This window comes from Punica granatum, chromosome 5, assembly GCF_007655135.1.
Source record: "Punica granatum isolate Tunisia-2019 chromosome 5, ASM765513v2, whole genome shotgun sequence".
NCBI classification, from domain to species: domain Eukaryota; kingdom Viridiplantae; phylum Streptophyta; class Magnoliopsida; order Myrtales; family Lythraceae; genus Punica; species Punica granatum.
In genome coordinates, this window is record NC_045131.1 from 3153838 (window position 1) to 3171799 (window position 17962).

At 41.7% G+C, this 17962-nt stretch overlaps 4 protein-coding genes and 1 non-coding gene across 5 annotated transcripts; 2 read left to right on the top strand and 3 right to left on the bottom strand.

Moving 5' to 3' along the window:
* Positions 1-1602: 1602 nt before the first annotated feature.
* LOC116206581 (delta(14)-sterol reductase) lies at positions 1603-5309 on the bottom strand. Its single transcript, XM_031539345.1, has 13 exons — positions 5138-5309; positions 4916-5033; positions 4690-4760; positions 4195-4251; positions 3691-3782; positions 3414-3461; positions 3170-3290; positions 3048-3094; positions 2820-2901; positions 2485-2561; positions 2267-2386; positions 2090-2164; positions 1603-2004 (listed from the first exon to the last, which is right to left on the bottom strand). The coding sequence occupies exons 1-13, from the start codon at positions 5186-5188 to the stop codon at positions 1851-1853; spliced, it is 1113 nt and encodes a 370-aa protein (XP_031395205.1). The 5' UTR covers positions 5189-5309; the 3' UTR covers positions 1603-1850.
* A 110-nt stretch (positions 5310-5419) lies between these two features.
* Positions 5420-5502, top strand: TRNAL-UAA. The gene has a single exon. It is a non-coding gene; the product is annotated as a tRNA-Leu (tRNA).
* Positions 5503-7167: 1665 nt separating this feature from the next.
* Positions 7168-11467, bottom strand: LOC116207710 (enolase). The gene is made up of 17 exons (XM_031540782.1): positions 11308-11467; positions 10864-10927; positions 10650-10714; positions 10507-10554; positions 10225-10311; positions 10063-10143; positions 9641-9742; positions 9486-9566; positions 9267-9341; positions 9101-9163; positions 8872-8949; positions 8507-8701; positions 8372-8422; positions 8082-8170; positions 7926-7977; positions 7755-7811; positions 7168-7667 (listed from the first exon to the last, which is right to left on the bottom strand). The coding sequence occupies exons 1-17, from the start codon at positions 11371-11373 to the stop codon at positions 7587-7589; spliced, it is 1335 nt and encodes a 444-aa protein (XP_031396642.1). The 5' UTR covers positions 11374-11467; the 3' UTR covers positions 7168-7586.
* Positions 11468-12734: 1267 nt separating this feature from the next.
* On the top strand, positions 12735-14194 carry LOC116207711 (peroxiredoxin-2E-2, chloroplastic). Its single transcript, XM_031540783.1, has 2 exons — positions 12735-13335; positions 13619-14194. Exons 1-2 carry the CDS (start codon positions 12838-12840, stop codon positions 13820-13822), a joined length of 702 nt encoding a protein of 233 aa, XP_031396643.1. The 5' UTR covers positions 12735-12837; the 3' UTR covers positions 13823-14194.
* A 548-nt stretch (positions 14195-14742) lies between these two features.
* Positions 14743-17479, bottom strand: LOC116207708 (pentatricopeptide repeat-containing protein At5g12100, mitochondrial-like). Its single transcript, XM_031540778.1, has one exon. The coding sequence runs from the start codon at positions 17271-17273 to the stop codon at positions 14904-14906; it is 2370 nt and encodes a 789-aa protein (XP_031396638.1). The 5' UTR covers positions 17274-17479; the 3' UTR covers positions 14743-14903.
* Between the last annotated feature and the right edge of the window lie 483 nt (positions 17480-17962).

The following is a 17962-nucleotide window of genomic DNA, read 5'->3' on the forward strand; positions in this document are numbered from 1 at the left end:
TAGATCATAAATTTTTTTATAATAAAAAAATAATGCGTTTACCAACGTAAGACGTCCATTACTATATGTTAGTGCAACTTTTGTAATGAGTAGGTTCTGGTTGATGCGAGCCGCTCATATTATGTCAAATCCGACATTCGGAGAAGTATTATACATAATAGATACATGTGCTTCATTACACCGACGATATTATGTAATCTTATTCTCGAAACATCTCATCTTGGTTTCACAGTCCATCCTTGTGATTCATTACAAGGGAAAACCGATCATTGTAGAACTTATGCATGCGTAATTAAATGTTAATATCGTGACTTCGTAAAATAAATGGTAAAAGTCATAGCATCATGAAATTCATTGAGACTGATTATGTATTATGGGGCCATAGAGGAGGCCCCACTTGCCCTGCTCTACAAGCGAGGCCCCGGCCTCGTTCATGAGGAGGTGGACCACTTATCTCTACCAGCCATTACCTTATCTCTCCCTTCCATCGACAAATTGAGATGATGTTAGCTCACTATCTGCACCATCAATAGTTCTTTAGTTTTTTCTTTAAAAAATTTAACATAATTTATTAAAATCTTATTGCTTGACGTCACGTGAAGAGAAAGAATCACGTGAAAATCCGATACTTGTATCCATCACATCGACGGTGGACTGAATCTCACGCGTTGACATGAGAAAGAGAGCACAAAAAGTAGAAGGGTAGACGCATGCCCCTCCTCTTTTTCCTAAATAATAATTATGGAGGGAGGGGGCCATAATAATAATAACTCCACACAATAGAAAAAATAAATAAATAAAAAGGAGAACGGGGACCACCCTAGGTGGGCTTTTAACTCATTATATTGATTCACCAAAAAAAAAACTCTTTATATTGTCCTCTCTGTGTAATTTCCAATTTGACTATACATACAGACCGAGACGCATCCCCATGCAAACACTATTTCTTTTTTCGTTTTTAAGATATATTTTTTTCGATTTAAAAAAAATACTCATTGATCTGATATAATAAAATATATATTTTAATAAAAAATAAATGAACATGAATAATTCATTATAAAAATAAAATTTAAAATTTTTTAGTTAACGAGTAAAATATGTTAATTCACCACACAGTACACACTCTCTCTATAAACTTTAAAGAATATAATTTCATTATTTATTACTGTCCTTTTCTCACCAACCAAACATAGACAAAGCTACCTTTCCTAGAATTTCAGTTCTGTTATCATTTCTCAATGAACATGTTGATGATTTACTGTTGTCAGCAACAATTAACCGTAGAATTTTCCACATTTATCGAATGGTGTAGACCATCTTTATCGACTGTTCATGACATGAATAGTTAAAACTTCCCACAATTAACTTGGTTTTTATCAAACCCTCTGATCTCTTCGGAATTGTCGGCTTCCGGTTTGTGTACGAGCTACGGTAACTCGCAGTATTACCACCCCTTCTTCGTTCACATAAAGGTGTCTGACAATCGCTTGAGATGAAGTCAAAGACCAGAGAGATCATCGTGCCTAGAATTAGTGGCTGATGTTGTTCGGAAGCCGGTTATTGCGTTTTGCACATTAGTATGAGAAGATTAGGAAACAAAAGAACGCAAATACCTGCCTTCATAAGCCAATAAGCTCAAGGTCGATATCAAAAGTAAAGTAACATGAATAACAGCCGAACGATCAGCGAATAGAAAGATGATAATTTTTCTGTCAAAGAAAATATGACAAAGTTTGACCAAAAAAAGCTAGCATACAAACAAGAAGCGCCACATTTCCGGCAACTTGCGATTCTTGATGAAGTTACAGGGTCAAGTGCTTATCGGATAAAATTAATTCTTCAAACTGCTGCTAATAGACATAAGGCAATATCCTCCAAGGGACAAATTTTCGATACTCGGCCCATATTTCCCGGTATTTCTCTGCACAGCGAGCTTCGTCTCTTCTTTCTCTCCATATCAGTAGGATGAGAAGATATATGGGATAGAAGTACGGCACCGGTGAACTGCATGTGAGAACAATTCTCAGGATATGTGACCAAACCGAAATTCTATCAACTTCAAAGTATAGATGGAGTACAAGTTTTTCACCTTATTCCGCAAGGCAAACTGAAGGAGAGTGCCAGCAATAGGTCTCCAAGGTAATTACAGTGCCTTGCTATCCCCCTTCAGCCAAAAGGGCAAAAATGTTACGGAATATCACTGTCCATGGTATTGTGTTTACGCAGGTTCTTGAGAAGGTTAACTTGGAAAAGATTGTCATGTTACCAATAACCAGAAGCTAGCAACTTCCCACCGATAACCTTTGGAGGCTGACCCCATATATGAGCTTTCGGGTTCTTCTTGAACACGTGCTTTTGCTTGTTAGCTCCTCGAAAAACCACATACCTGTTCGAGTTTTATCCCATTGCGACCATATTATGTCAAGATGTCATTGCAGCAGATTTTAATTCGGTAAAGCAAAATAGCTATCATAAGAGTGTTACCCAAGGAGAAATACGAGACAATTTGCTATGATAGCAGCTGTTGTTAGCTCTACCTTGTTCTTCAAAAGCCACCAGCCCTGTATCAGAAATGCCAAGTTAGTCCATCAGATACAAATTCATAATATTCTTACCTGTTCATCACTTCACCTAATAAGTTGATTTAGTTTAGCCACTGCCTTAAAATTGGAAATGCAAGGACAAATGTTTACCAAGAACTTATCGCATGCTCTTAACTCCTTTCATTTTTTTCTTTTTCCCTTTCTTTCTTTCCCTGTCCAGTGGCCATATAGCACAATTATTGTTTAATCTTCATCGCCTAGTCTCAAATTACTTGCCTGAATGCTAAAGGTGAAAGGGATCCACACAAGATCTCCAAAGACCAGCATAAACCCCAATCTCTCTGCAATGATATCCCATCTGTAGAACGCGGGAAATGACGAGAAACAACAAAAGATGAACAAGAAACTTAGATATATTCTTTCAAACAATATGAAAAACTACACATGATGTCTGTATATCTGTTAAAACTAATAAGTAGAAAATGCAACAAAGAATTGACTTACGTGGAGGTCATATACTCCTCATAGATGAAGTAGTCCATGATGTATAGCTGAAAAATAAAATACTAAGTAAATTTGTAGAAGCAGAATAATTGTGATTAAGTGAAAATGGGAAGTCACATTACTGCACAGAACAGCTGATAGAGGATCGTCGATTGGTTAAGATTAGCTTCTAATATACTTCTTCCTAAAACTGATAGGTTGATAAGCAGCCACCCCATCATTCCAGCTCGTACAAAGAAAAATCTGCGGAAGATTAAAATATGTATGTTATTTTGTGCAAGTTCAGATTATAAGTACGTGTACACAGGTAGGAAAATACGTAAATTATTGTTTAGCTCTAGATAAGTTCAAGACCGAAGTACATACTTGAGGTCTATTCCCATGAATTTTGGGTTTAGTTGTATCCCGAACCACCTGTAGATTGATAGAAAGGCTACGATTCAATTTAGATAATTTCCTAAATGCTACCATGCGTACTATGAGTGCATGTATTAGTAGATACTAAAATGCCATCTTAGTATTGATCTATCATTCTTAGATCTAGATTTCTTTGGCCATCTAATTGGTATACAGTGCTCTTTTAGATGCAGATAAAATATAAATTGGCCAAATTATATAGATGGATCATTAGTAATAAAAGTACCAGTCATGAACAAAGTTTCCCGACACATGGGGCTTTAGAGAGGAACTCTGATTAGCCGACTTAAGACCAGCAGCATAGAGGAGTAATGTCACCTGACATTCAGAAGAGCAACAACCGAAGAAAATTAACTGATAAGATATCGCAAACACAACCCTCATTATGATCTTATATATTCTACTTGGAATATACTTTTCACACGCGATCCTTGATCATGAGCTCATATGAGCAGGGAGACGTACAACAGGCAAATGTGCCAAAGCTTAATTTTTCCACATCTAATCCATTTCCTTTCAGTCAATAACGAGCAATTAACTTTCTGGAATAGGCAGATAATGGTAACACCACAAGCTTTTCACTGTAACAGGTGTTGATTTTCTACTTTGCCACTAAAATGAAAACACGCTAAGAAAAATCAGATGATTCCTCTTCATTCTTTTGAGTAAGAGAACAGATTGTATCAATGAAAGCATCAACAGGAAAGATGAAAACTTTTCCATGACTCACAAGGACGCTGAAAATAAATGTTGCTGACAGTAGCTCAAGCCCTCTATCTGCAATTATCTGCAAATGATGAAACCTCAAGAGTCAGGCCTACATGGGCGCTACAAGTCATACTATTATTAAACCCTAGCATATACTTAAACAGTGGATAGCCATAGGAGGAAAAGGCGTGAAGTAAGAGCAACCAGTAAAAAATGGTCCTTCTATTATCATCGAATGCTTCTTTCCACCTTATATTTTGACCAGGAACCTGAACTGATCCTCGAAACATACAATCCGGCAAAAGTAAAAGGACTGAGAATCACTATTTCCGCGGAATATATGCTACCACAGCAAACCACCTCAATCCGTGCATTCATGTATTATAAATTTATAAGCATGATATGCTGGAATGCCCAATAGTTAGGCAGACTGGAGCTGAATAGAATACCAACTACATCGTGATTAGTTCTGAGGACGCAACAGGTAAAAATGCAACAACTTGAATCGATTACATACGGTGGGTTTGATGAAATTCATCCAAGAACCAAGACCGAGCAGCCCGACCAGCAAAAGAAGTGATAAAAGCCCTGAAAAGGTAACAAACCCAGGAGGAATGTGATCAAACAACAGTCAATCATCTAATCAGAAGAAGACAAAAAAGAACACCCAACTCCAAATTCACTGCAAAAAGAAATCTTGCATCAGAAGCTCAGCCTCAGCGTGATGAGAACAGGGCACAGACCGTTGCAACGATAATGGAGTCGGGTCCCATCCTGCAGAACCGCCCCGGGAACAACCTTCCCGGGCAATATGGATCCGACAACCGCCAAGTAAGTGAAGAATGTCCCCAGTATAGCAACCTGACAGCGTCAGCAATAATGTGGTCGGAACCAAAGAAGCTGAAAGAGCAGATAAGAGTGTGGGGACTTGAATTGGGAAGGGAGAGCCAAAAGGGTCCACTCACAGAGGTCCAGGAGGGGACGAGAGCGGGAAGGATGGCGAGAGTCAGATCCATTTCTTGATGGGGTTTGACTGAGGAAGAGAAGCGTTGTTCGGAGATATTAACTATCACTGTCCCGGCTCAGCAGAGCAGATGGCTGCTGCTGATGACGATGCAAATACATAGATCACTCTCAACAGTCTCAGCTCTCTTAGATCGTATCGAAATGGTGCCCCGCGCGCGAGTTCTTGGACTCTCTTTCTTTCCTGTACAAAAAAATTAATTCAGAAAAGAGGGCAAACGGAAGCAGGTTTGCCCGAGAGGTTAAGGGGGAAGACTTAAGATCTTCTGCACATAAGTGCGCGTGGGTTCGAACCCCACAGCCTGCAATTTCCATTTTTTACTTTTAACCTTTCTTTTTATATTTTTGGATTGAAATTTTCCAGATGATAATGAGTCTACAAAAAAAAAAAGAAACTTTCTAGTAAATTAGTAAATTAGCTTTACTTCAAAATGTAATCCAAGTCGATCGAGAGGACTTAATTTACGCAAACGTGTACTCTTATCAGCATATGTACTTGGTTATTATCAACTTGTGTGTGCGGACCAGTCTGCTATTTCACTTTATGAGTGATTTGAACATAACATCGATAACACGCATAGATGCTTCCCAGGTCGAATCACCTCACAAATGTAAGTTCTAGTTAACACGAACCATAAGAAACTAAATAGGTAGCCAGAAAACGTCCAATTCATCAATGAAGCAAATACGTACCACATAAATTCCAAACAACACAGCGAACCAACTATAATCTATATATATATACACATACATACATACATACATACATACATACTGTTACCGTACTCCAGTACAATCGGGAGCAAATGATATAATATAATTCACGTAGCTAGTAAAAAATGAGAGAAAACAATAGAGTTTGGACAGTATTTTTTATTCACTTGTCATCTCCAAGCTAGACGAAATGGATCGAAGAACATATTGAATTTCAATAAGGATTGATCATGGAGCGTTCGAGGGGATATTGTTGTCAGCAACATCATGTGCAACGACGATCAACTCCTGGAGGAAGGTTGAATTGAATGATGCAATCTTGCGTTCCACGGCATCGGGTTGCATGCCGGGCAAAGGGCTTCCGCCTCCCTCTCGATCAACAGTCCTATCCAAAAGAACAATTAATGTTGCAGTGCTAGCTAGCGCTGTGAGCATATCCTTTTATGCACGCATATATTATATCATAGTAATAGTAATATTTAATCCTTTTTGACATTTCGTACTCTTCGGCAAGTGAGCACGATCGATATATTGCAACCATAAATAAAAGAGGCAATGCATTTACATGTCTCTCAACTGAAGCACAATGGTCGATCAGTTTGTATAAATAGATGCATATTTATCGTCCCTAGAAGAAAGAGAAGAAGTTTCATATACCATGCATGCGTACTGTAAGTGAAAAACTAGATGACAGGAAACACGAGAACTATACCTGAATGCAACAGGGCACGGGCGGTCGTCGCAACGATAATGGAGTCGGATCCCGTCCTGCAGAACCACCCTGGGAACAACACCTTCCCGAGCAAATATGGATCCAACAACCCCCGAGTTGGAGAAGGTATAGCAACCTGATAGTGATAGCATCAGCAACAGTGTCATCGAAAATCAAGAAGCTGAAAGAACAGACGAGTGGGAAATTGGGAAGCGAGAGCCAAAAGGGTACGCTCACAAACGGGGCGGTCGCAAATTTTTATTGCTTTGCCCATCATTAAATCCGGTACGCAGAGATCGTTAATTAATTTTGGTTATTGCTTCATTAATTATTGTTGCTTAGAGATCAGTTGGTAGTGTAGAATCAGGAAGTGCCAAGTGCATTAATCACGATAGGTGGTGCAGTCGTCAAGACTCGCGTAGTGCATAAAGGAGAGGAAGTATCTCATGGCGACGATCGCGCCGAATCCCCGATTGAATGAGGATTAATCACAACCGAAAGGCTTGAGATACTTCCTATTTCATAGAAAAAAGAAAATGTTATAGATTGGCCAAAAAACAAATGAATATGATATAGGTGATCGGTCCGGAATTTAAAAGTTACAAGTGCATCCGAAGCAGATCACGATGAAATTTGAACGTTCAACGAGATTATAGACCGGAGCCAGCCTGGAAGACCTTGCCATAGTCAGGTCCACTCTAAATCAGTCACCATCACCAGCTTAAGGGCTCAGACATGCCAAGAAAGAAACCATATTCGATTTATCCGTCAAGATTGTTCCTCGACCACTACAGGTTCAAACCTCAATGTGGTCCCTTGAGTATCAAAATTATTAAAACGATAGAAAAGGGTTATTGGCTTAAAACTGATCACTCAGGGGTGTTTGTAATAATTAGATAACAGCAGCAACAATCATCGCCTCGCCTGGTGCTTCAACTCAGCCTCCACTACCTTGAGTTCATCCTCTAGTAAGGTTCGACAGGTATGCGGAAGTTTGCTCCAGCATACACTGCTTCTGCTCCCAGCTCCTCCTCGATTCTCAGAAGCTGCGCATACAAACATTGACCTATCAGAAAAGTTTACAAGCTTTGATAGAAGCATGAAGGAAACCCGATAAGGAGGAGCAAACAAACCTGGTTATACTTGGCAAGACGCTCCGATCTGCATGGAGCTCCAGTCTTGATTTGACCCTATTCAAATAGGAGGTTCCATGACAAATCCGTATCAGCAACAGAAAAACTCAGTGATATCATTAACAAAAGGTGGCAAAACTTAGAATGGAGGTGCCCTGTGTAAATTCGTACCGTGGCCAAACCAACAGAGAGGTCGGCAATAAATGTGTCTTCTGTCTCTCCACTGGCATTCAGATGGTGGAAAGCATCAGTTTCACAGGGTAAAATAAGGAAGAAATAAACAGAGGCCAAAATATGTTACTCCTCTTTCAAGGTCTAGTAAAGAACCTGCGGTGACTGGCCATCACACCCCACCCAGCTCGCTTGGACATCTTTACAGCTTCAATGCTCTCAGTAACAGACCCAATTTGATTGACCTGTCACCGCACGGTTTAGAATAAAAGGCTACAGGGACCATTTAATACTATGTTATAGAATATTATTGGACTTGATAACCCCCAAGAGGTAGGTAGCCCCCCAGGTGATAGGACACGCATATGCATTGTGGTAGTCCAAGACATCGTACCTTAGGTGAGGCCGCTTAAAAAAAAGGAAAAAAGTGTTGACCACAATAGTACCTTGAGAAGAAGGGCATTGCATGTTTTCTCGTTGATGGCCTTCTCAACTCTCTGCAGACGATAAAATCATTACTATACGAGCGAAAGGAAGAGGGAGGATTCAAATGTAACGAGGAATTGTAAGCACAAGCGAACCTTCGGATTGGTGACCAACAGATCATCTCCAACAATTTGGACTTCCTGACCAATTTCAGCAGTCAGCTTGGCATAGTGTTCCCAGTCATCTTGGTCAAAGGGGTCTTCAATTGAGACGATGGGATACTCGGTTACAAAGGACTTGTAGACATTCTTGAGAGCATCTCCAGAGATCTTCTGAGACCCATCATTGTTCTGTGCACATATAATGAAAATCAAAGGGTATTTCTAAAGGGATTTTGGAATTTTAAAATCTGAAATAACCTTCATACTTCGTGGCTTATATAACAAATGGAATGTGATACAATTCTTATGGCCTCAATATTCCAAGATTGATAATCCAGATACTTGGGATAAATTCTCACCTCCTCCTTGAAGTTCAAATCATATGTCTGATCCTCCTTGTAGAATTCAGATGCAGCAACGTCCATCCCAATAACAACCTGCGTCAAGAAGCAATCGTCAGTATCTGCCTTTTCTGAAAGGCAAATATCTGACTAATTAAGGAAATAGCATTCTCGAGGAGAAAACTTTCTATCTTGGCAGATAACAAGAAATGCCAAGATGGCAGGCACCGCGAGAGTAATGACTTACTTTTCCAGTGTAACCAGCTTTCGCAATGGCTGTCTTGAGCAGCTCTAGACCTTCCTTGTTCTCCTGAATTTGCACGACATATTTTTAGTAGGCTATGACCTTTGTGAGTAATGTAGAAAAACGGGAGCAAAAATATTTGAGGTGTTTCACAAGCTAAAAGTTCAACCTGAATGTTGGGAGCAAAGCCACCTTCATCACCGACATTGGTGGCATCCTGGCCATATTTCTTCTTGATCACAGCCTATCAAAGAGTAGAAGAATAACATCTCCAGTTCAGCACAAGGTTTCAAACTGAGTTCAATAAATTGTAAAATAAATAAATATGACGCAAGTCATTGATTTTTACAATCAGTCAGAAATGTTGTGCAAACACATGAAGTCTCACCTTCAAATGGTGGTATACTTCCACACCCATTTTCATGGCCTCCTTGAAAGAGGAAGCTCCAACAGGAAGGATCATGAATTCCTGCATATATCAGCAAATTAGAAAGAAAAACATGCAAATGACCCTGAAACTATTTGAAAAAGGTCACAACTCACCTGCATAGCAAGCTTGTTTCCTGCATGTGATCCACCATTAATGACGTTGAAGGCAGGAACAGGCAACACCAACTTCTTGTTACCGGCAAGGTTGGCAATGTGCTGCACAAGCAGAGAAAATTATTAAGATAGGAGTTACTATTTGGAATTCGGTTCACTCAGATAAATGACTGCAATTTTCATCAAATTTTTATCAACTACTCTATGTGTAAAGTTGATGTCCTACATCTTCTACCAGATCGAAGAGCAAAACTATTAAGATACAGATTCTATGATAAAAACAAGTAGAAATTCAAGAGGATCATACAAGAGATCACCAATGCAGTTTAGCATAATGAATCCAAAAAGAAGAATATCAAATGGATACAGAAAGAAAGATGATGGCAGATAACTGAGAGGTAAAGTGATGATCCAGAAAGTACCTTGTAAAGGGGAATCTTGTTAACAGCAGCCCCAGCTTTGCAGACTGCGAGAGACACGGCAAGTATGGCATTTGCTCCAAGCTGAATAAACAAGAACAGTGCATTCGTCAAACTCATTCAAAGCAAGCTATTGCAGCAACCAAAATCAACTAGACAAAGTACCTTTTGTTTGCACCAACCCCACTCATTCTGGGTTCCATCGAGTTGTTGAACCATGAAATTATCAATAGCAGTCTGCTCAGTTGGGTCCTATAGAACCAATGACACATGGGAAACAATTTAGACACTGGCACGGTAAAAATAACAGTTTAGTTTGATCATTGCCATCAACTCAGCCAGAAAAGCTTTAATTAACTATTTGAGAGAAGGTATATTACTCAAGAAATACAATTTACTATTGAAATGGAAAATATTTGTCAGTGAAATACAAAATGACATACTAACCTTTCCAACCAGGGCGGGACCGATAATTGTGTTGACATTCTCAACAGCCTACAACATAGAAAAGCAAACTTTATGAATATAATCAGCAAACAAACACCAAAATGTATTGACAACAGGAAAACGATAGCGAATAAAAGAATGACCTTGGAAACACCCTTTCCAAGGTACTCAGACCCGCCATCTCTAAGTTCAAGGGCCTCGTAAATTCCTGAAAGGTATAAAGTTATTTTAAAAGTAAACATGGAAACAAGCCAAAATCCACTCTTTGCAGTTACTCATCAAACGACAATCTCTCGTAATATGCCATCCTTATATCCATCGATCAAAGTTCGGCACGCAAATTCAAATGAATCTTACCAGTGGATGCACCGCTAGGAACGGCAGCTCTAGCAAAAGTACCATCATCCAGTGTGACATCAGTCTGTAAAATCCCACATCCCGATTAATCAGTCGGGCAGACTCTAAAACAATCTAAGATAGATAAAAAAAGTACAGCCATCATCGCCAATCATAACTTTGAGTTGCAAAGTCAACCTCAGCATGACAACTGGGAAGTAAAAGATGATCCTTTTGAAATGAAAAGGCCCTCATGCAACTGAACTTATAATTCCCATTTGAAACTGCCCCTTTGGGCGAAGGAACTGATCAGTAATCACTCGATAAAAGCTAAGCAATGGCGTAAATGAGATTCACCACCACATACCCTTCAAAACAACATTAAGCGGGGGACAGACAACGCAAGCAATGATATATCCAACATAGAAAGTATCGGATCGTAGAGAGCAGCGATAGTAGACGAACCTCGACGGTGGGATTCCCACGGCTGTCGAAGATCTGCCTCGCCTTGACGTACTTGATCTTGGCCATAGCTGAGAGATTAAAGGTCAGATCGAGAAAGCGACGGGGAGTGAGACTGACAAAATGTTACGGAACAAACGATGAAGTATTAGAAGCAGCCGGGGAGGGAGGGACTTATAGAGAAAGGTTGAACAAATAATGACCGTCCGATTAAGGGTTTTAATCAAAGGTTATTATAAAGCCATATATTATACAAAATTAATATGACTAATACTTTCTATCTTCTTCTTTTTTTTTTTTAGGGCAGATTAATAAATTTACCCCTGCTTTTTTTATTAATTGCCTTTCCTAGAGCTCCATAATCTTAAAACTATGTTCGGGTATTGAATTGATGGAGGGGTTGGGCTGTGGAAAGTGAGGAGGAGTAGGAAAGGATATCAATATCAAATCTATCAAAAATGTAGAGGATATCGAATCTCATATTTGATTTGCATTAGTAAGGTTTGGAGAGGTCAAATATTATACGCATCGCGCCGCTTGTTTGGGTAGAGCAAATACAACAATAGATTGGACCGCATTGCAGTTCATTATCACCAAATTTTACGAATGGAATTGCAACATAAGGAGCATGACGCAAATGTCGTGGAATTCGTTTGCCACCTGACCCCTCTCCACCATCTGATAAATAAGTAGTGGTCACGTGAAATACATCATAGTCATTATTAATTGCAAAAATAATATGGGTCGTTTCCATTTATTAGGTATGTATACGTACCTAATCAAAGTGGGGGGAAAGGGCATAGAAAATATAAAACAAGTGTTAATATTTGTTGGGTGGGTTGGACCCCCGTGAGATCTTGGTAATAAGTATAAGGAAGCACCTTGGGAATATTCTTTTTACTCGTGGAATTCAAATTTTCCCATGGGCCACGTTACGTTTGTTTTCTCAAAACTTTCTCATGTTTCCATCCATCAATCATGCCAAGTAGCAAGACTTTTGATAGAGTGACGACTAAATGCAAGAACACTGCTACTTTTATCTGAAACGAATCGTGTGCATACTTTCCTTCTGCGTTATTTTATATCGAATCACACAAATGTATAAAGTTATTCTCGAGAATGAATTGATAAATATCATGAGGAAAAAAGAAGGTCCACTTATATTTGTTATTTTTCTTTACCTCTTGAATTATATTTTTGGAAATAATTAGTTAGATATGGAGTGACATCGGTAGATATTTTGTCACGAGAGAATCTCGATGCACGTTATAAATCAAGTGAGTTTGAATTATGATCATAAGAACCTAATGAATCAGATCCAAGCTCTAACGGGCCATGGGCCCGATTGCCGTACCCTAAGAAATCGGGCCCACATGGACATGTGCTTTCCACCTCACAGGGCCTTTCCTTCATCAATCCTATCGCCTTCCTCCGCCCCAAAACTTCTGGAAGCTCAGGACACGGACACATAACTCTCTCTCTCTCTCTCTCTCTCTCTAAACTTCGAAGCTCAGCTGAACTGACCACCCGACAATGGCGCTCTCCCTCACCATCTCAAGGCTCATCTCCTCCCCGGCCGCCGCAGCCGCAACCACCACCGCGGTCTCCCGCCCTCTCCTCCCCCCGAAATCCCTCTCCTCCGCTCACCCCCTCTCTCTCCCCTTCAAGCTCCGCGCCACCCGCCGCGCTGCCCCCGGTCCCCTCCGGCTCTACTCCACCACCGCCACTTCACGCCCCGTCTCCGCCACCATCTCCGTCGGCGACAAGCTCCCCGAGGCCACCCTCTCCCACTTCGACTCCGCCGGCGAGCTCCAGACCACCACCGTCTCCGACCTCACCAAGGGCAAGAAGTCCATCCTCTTCGCCGTCCCCGGTGCGTTCACCCCCACCTGCTCGCAGAAACACCTCCCCGGGTTCGTGGAGAAGTCCTCCGAGCTCAAGGCCAAGGGAGTCGACACCATCGCCTGCATCTCGGTCAACGATGCCTTCGTCATGCGCGCGTGGAAGGAGAACCTCGAGATCAACGACGAGGTAGAATTATCCAGCATATTTAGGCTCCCTTTGATATTTTAATCTAACTTTTAACCTACTCACTACACTGCACTACACATAAAAATCAACTCAAAAAACATAAACCCACTCACTGCTATATTCATTGCACAATAAAAATCAATTTTTAATATTAAATTCTCTCAATTATCCATTATTTTTTCATTTTTTTTAAATCACTTATTCGTGATAAATTTGCTTACTCTAGGCAATGTATGTTATTTCGTGCTGTGTCACGGAGTCGTAAACCATTTTGCTGCAACAGGTGCTCCTGTTATCTGACGGAAATGGGGAGTTCACAAAGGCAATTGGGTGCGAGCTCGACTTGAGTGATAAGCCCGTGGGACTCGGAGTCAGGTCGAGGCGGTATGCTCTCTTAGCCGAAGACGGGGTCGTGAAGGTTCTCAATTTGGAGGAGGGCGGGGCTTTCACCTTCAGTGGAGCTGAGGATATGCTTAAAGTTCTTTAAAACCTCAGTCCGCGTCCTTTTGACTGTTACAGAGATTTTTCCTGCTCTCGAGTGAGTTAGCGACTCGGTAGTATGGCTAATAAGAATGTGAAACCAGGCATATGGTACTGTTCCATTCAATGGTGCAGCTGTCTCAAATGGTTGTTGGAGGCCTTGCCCTTTTTTTGCTGTGATGAGTTTCTGCCTTCCTGTGGCTTTGTCTCTGGTGCACTAGTTTCTTGCAATGGATTCTTCATGCTGAATCCACGCCGTGGTCACTGTTGATATTTCCCAACAAACATGGTTGATTGCTGGCCAAGGCATTTCTTAGATTTGTAATGGTTGAATCTCTTCTTCTTCTGGTGGTGATATTTCGGATTGCATCTTCTAACAGTTGCAGGGGATCTTTGCTTCAAAACTTGAAGGGATTTAAGTTGCCCGAATAGCTGAGTGGCAACCGTTTGACAATAATGTTGCTCGTCAATTAAATATTAGAAACGTCATGTTGCTATAATCTTGAAGTATAGGACCGAGATTTGTGACGGTGATAACAATTGAATCCAATTCAGAGAATCCTTCCTCTGCTTCTGTTACTGATCCACTCATGGCTGTGTGGAGTTAGAACTCTGAATGGATTTCATTGTTCAGCTTCATTGTTAAGAATCATCTGATATAAGGTTTCATTGTTCTGCTTTCTTTGTTATTTGTATGATAACGATGTCGATGTCTTTAGTGAGCATTGAAAGAATTCAATCCTAGCGTGTCTTTTACCTAATAACAGAAAATCAGGCTTCGTCTTCTCACAGAAGAGGACCGTCTGATGTCCTAAGGTGATGTTACTTGGTCATCTCCTTGAGTGTACTGGCAAATTCCTATTCATTACAACATCTTTGGGTTCATTTAGTGGCTTAAGTAGAGAAATTTATTGCCGAACTATCAAATTACTTTGTAAAAGATGATATGCTCATTAGGTATTCCATTCCCTGAACCAAAACAATCAGCTATCGCAAATATGTATACGCATACATTAGAATTGCGGTACATGTCTGTACTTGTGACATCTCCGGAAGTTCATCCACAGAGGTCTTTACTGCACTGTCAACTAGAGAGAAACCTCTTTTGCAGTGTTGCTCCATTCATCTATTCCTTTAGAGCTCATTTCACAGCGAACAATCTCAGCTGCTTCCGAGTTTCTCTTTTGTTCTAGGCCAGCGATGAGTTCCCTACATATCGTGGCATTCAGAAGGAAACCATTCTTGACCATCTCCCTGTACCAACTATAGGCTTCATCAAAGTTGCTGCAATCACAGTGGCCCTTTACTAATATGTGGTATGTATCGGCTTTGGGACCCAACCCTTTCACTTTCATATCCTCCACGAGGTTCCTCACCTCCGAGAACTTCTCTTCCTTTAATCGCCCCAGAATCAAGCTATTGTAAGTCATCTTATCGGGGAGAACTCCCCTTTCATTCATGTCTCTTTGCAAATCATATGCCCTCTGCAACTCTCCATGCTCGATGAAGGAGTGAATCAACTCATTATACACAAGCCTGTCGGGACCCAAATTCATCCGACACATTTCCTGAATAAGCCTATCCAAAACAACCATCCCTTCTTTCCCGCACCCAGTGATCAATGGATGAAATGTACTCAAAGTTGGTTTGATCCCTCTGTTCTTCATATCCTCATACAGCGCAAGACATTTCGTGGAGTCACCAGCTCGAGAATAGCCTGAGATAAGTGAGTTAAATGTAATAACATCGGGCTTATAGCCACTATTCAGGATCTGCAGAACCATGTTTTCAGCTTCCACTAGCCTTCCCTTTTTGCAGAGACCGTTGATAAGAGAATTATAGGTTACGATGGTTGGGCCGATCCCGTTACCCACCATCTGGTCAAGAATCTCAAAAGCCTTCTCCAACTTCCCAGCCCCACAATTCCCATCGATAATGATATTGTATATCTGCACGTTCGGGATAATTCCTCGACTCACCATATCCCCAAAGACTAATTCTGCTTCAATCAGCTTATTGTCCTTGCAGAGACAATTTATCAGGGAGCCATAACTCACCACATTTGGTTTCAACCCTTTCTTTTCCATCTCTTCTATAATCTCAAAACAGCGATGGAAGAGGCTTAACCTTCCATAACCATTGATAAGGATGTTGTGTGTCTCGAGGGTCGGCAAAACCCCCTCCTCCTCCATCTTCTTAACCAAAGTCTGTGCCCGGTCCATCTCTTTCAAGTCGCAGAACTTGCTGATCAGACAGTTGAAAGTGATGTCGTTCGGTCTCACACCATGAGATTCCATCAGTTGAATCACAGAAAGAGCCCGCGTCACCTCATCCCTTCGGCAGTATCCACTCACAAGAGTGTGATAAACTGCTGGGTCCCGCACAATCCCGCTTTCACTCCACTTGATTAAGGTTTCCTCGGCCTCGTCGAAATTTCCTCCTTTGCACAGACCATTCAATAAGTTATTGTAAGTAAAGCTATCAGCCTCAAATCCCAGAGCTTGCATCTCCTCCAAAACTGCCTTGGCCTGCTCCATCCTCTGAGCCCGGTATAGCCCCTTGAGCAGAGTGTTGAATGTCACGAGGTTTGGGGCCACATTCAACTTCACCATGCTATCCTTCAAAGTGAGAGCTCTCTCCAAGTCTTCCGACTTGCAGTAACCATCAATAAGCGTGTTATAGGTGACAACTGTGGGGGCGATGTTCCTTCTAGACATTTCATCGAGCAACTTCTCTGCATCGTGAATCCTCTTCTCCTTGCACAGCCCGCTGATCATCACATTGTATACGAAACCTGTCCGGCCGACCCCTCGCTTCTTCATACTTTCCATCAGCTCAAAGCCCCTCTTCAAGTTTCCTACTTTCACCGCCGCTTGGACCGCTTTGGCGAAGGTGAACTTGTCGGGTTTTATGCCGGAGCCACAGATCTCATCAAACAGATTAAGGGTCCGGTCGAACTGCTTCGTCGCCACGAAACATTCAAGCAGCATGTTCAGGGAAGCCAGAGAAGGAAGCAAGCCCTCATTTCTCATCAAGTCATGCAACTCAGCAGCTTCCTCGGTTAAATTCGAGCCCGCGCAGACCGATAAGAGGATGTCTGAGAAGGAGGGCCTCAAGGAGGGGCAGGAAGCAGAAAAGAACGAGAAGAGATCAGAGGGCGAAGCGAAAAGCTCTCCCTTTTTGGAGAGAACGAGGAATTTGATATGCCGGTGAGCCGCTTCCGTGCGACCCTGCTGGAGGAGAACCCGGATCCGCCGGACTTGTTCGTGGCGGTGGCTATCCTGTCGGAGCTCGGCAACTGACGTGCCTTCTCCGCCGCCGGTTTGGCCTGCTGGGTCAGGCAGAGAAGGGGCAGTGCAGAGAGAGCAGGAAAGAACCGGAGGGGGCTCTGGGAGCATAAACCTGAACTGCGTGGAGCGCGGGAGTTTGAGAAGACGAAAGTGGACTCGTTTCGCCATTTCTGAATTTCCCAGGGTCTGAAACGATGACGATGTCTATGTCTTCTTGAATGGTTTCCTGACCCCGCAGACAAGAAAAAGCCCAACATGGGCCCAATGAGGAAATGTTCTGGGCCGTTGAAATTAGCTGCTCGGCCCATTTTGAAGATTAGGTTACGTGAGTAGATGAACCGGTTTTGTTTCGGGGCAACACCGGCAGGAGGCGACATCGATAACTTCGGAGGGCTAGTGCTACTCTAGTGTCAGTTTCGGGATTTAGATACCAAACAACCAGTTGAGTGTAAAAGTATATCATACCGGGAATGACCTTGAGCAATAATTGATGTCCGGCTATCGCCTTGTATTCCAAGGCACCTCATTCTTGGAGATTACAGGTCAAAGAACTTTTCCGAAAAGCGGTGCAAGGCTAACCGGTCGATCGATGGACCCCAAATTCGATATTGATCGAGTAAAGGAAAAATGGTTTCCACAGTTGGGCATTTGGTTGTCTGACAATGATGTGTTGATAGTGGGTGGGTGTAGATATAAATTCTCTTCAGCTGATCCCATTATGAGCTCGTTGGCTCCTTTTGTTCTGGCTTGGCAATAGTTGGTTTTTTCCCTTTTGCAGAAGACCAGATTTAATGTTGTCGGTGGGCTATAGCCTGTCAATGACAAAATCACCATGCTCCGAAGTTTTTAGAAAGGGG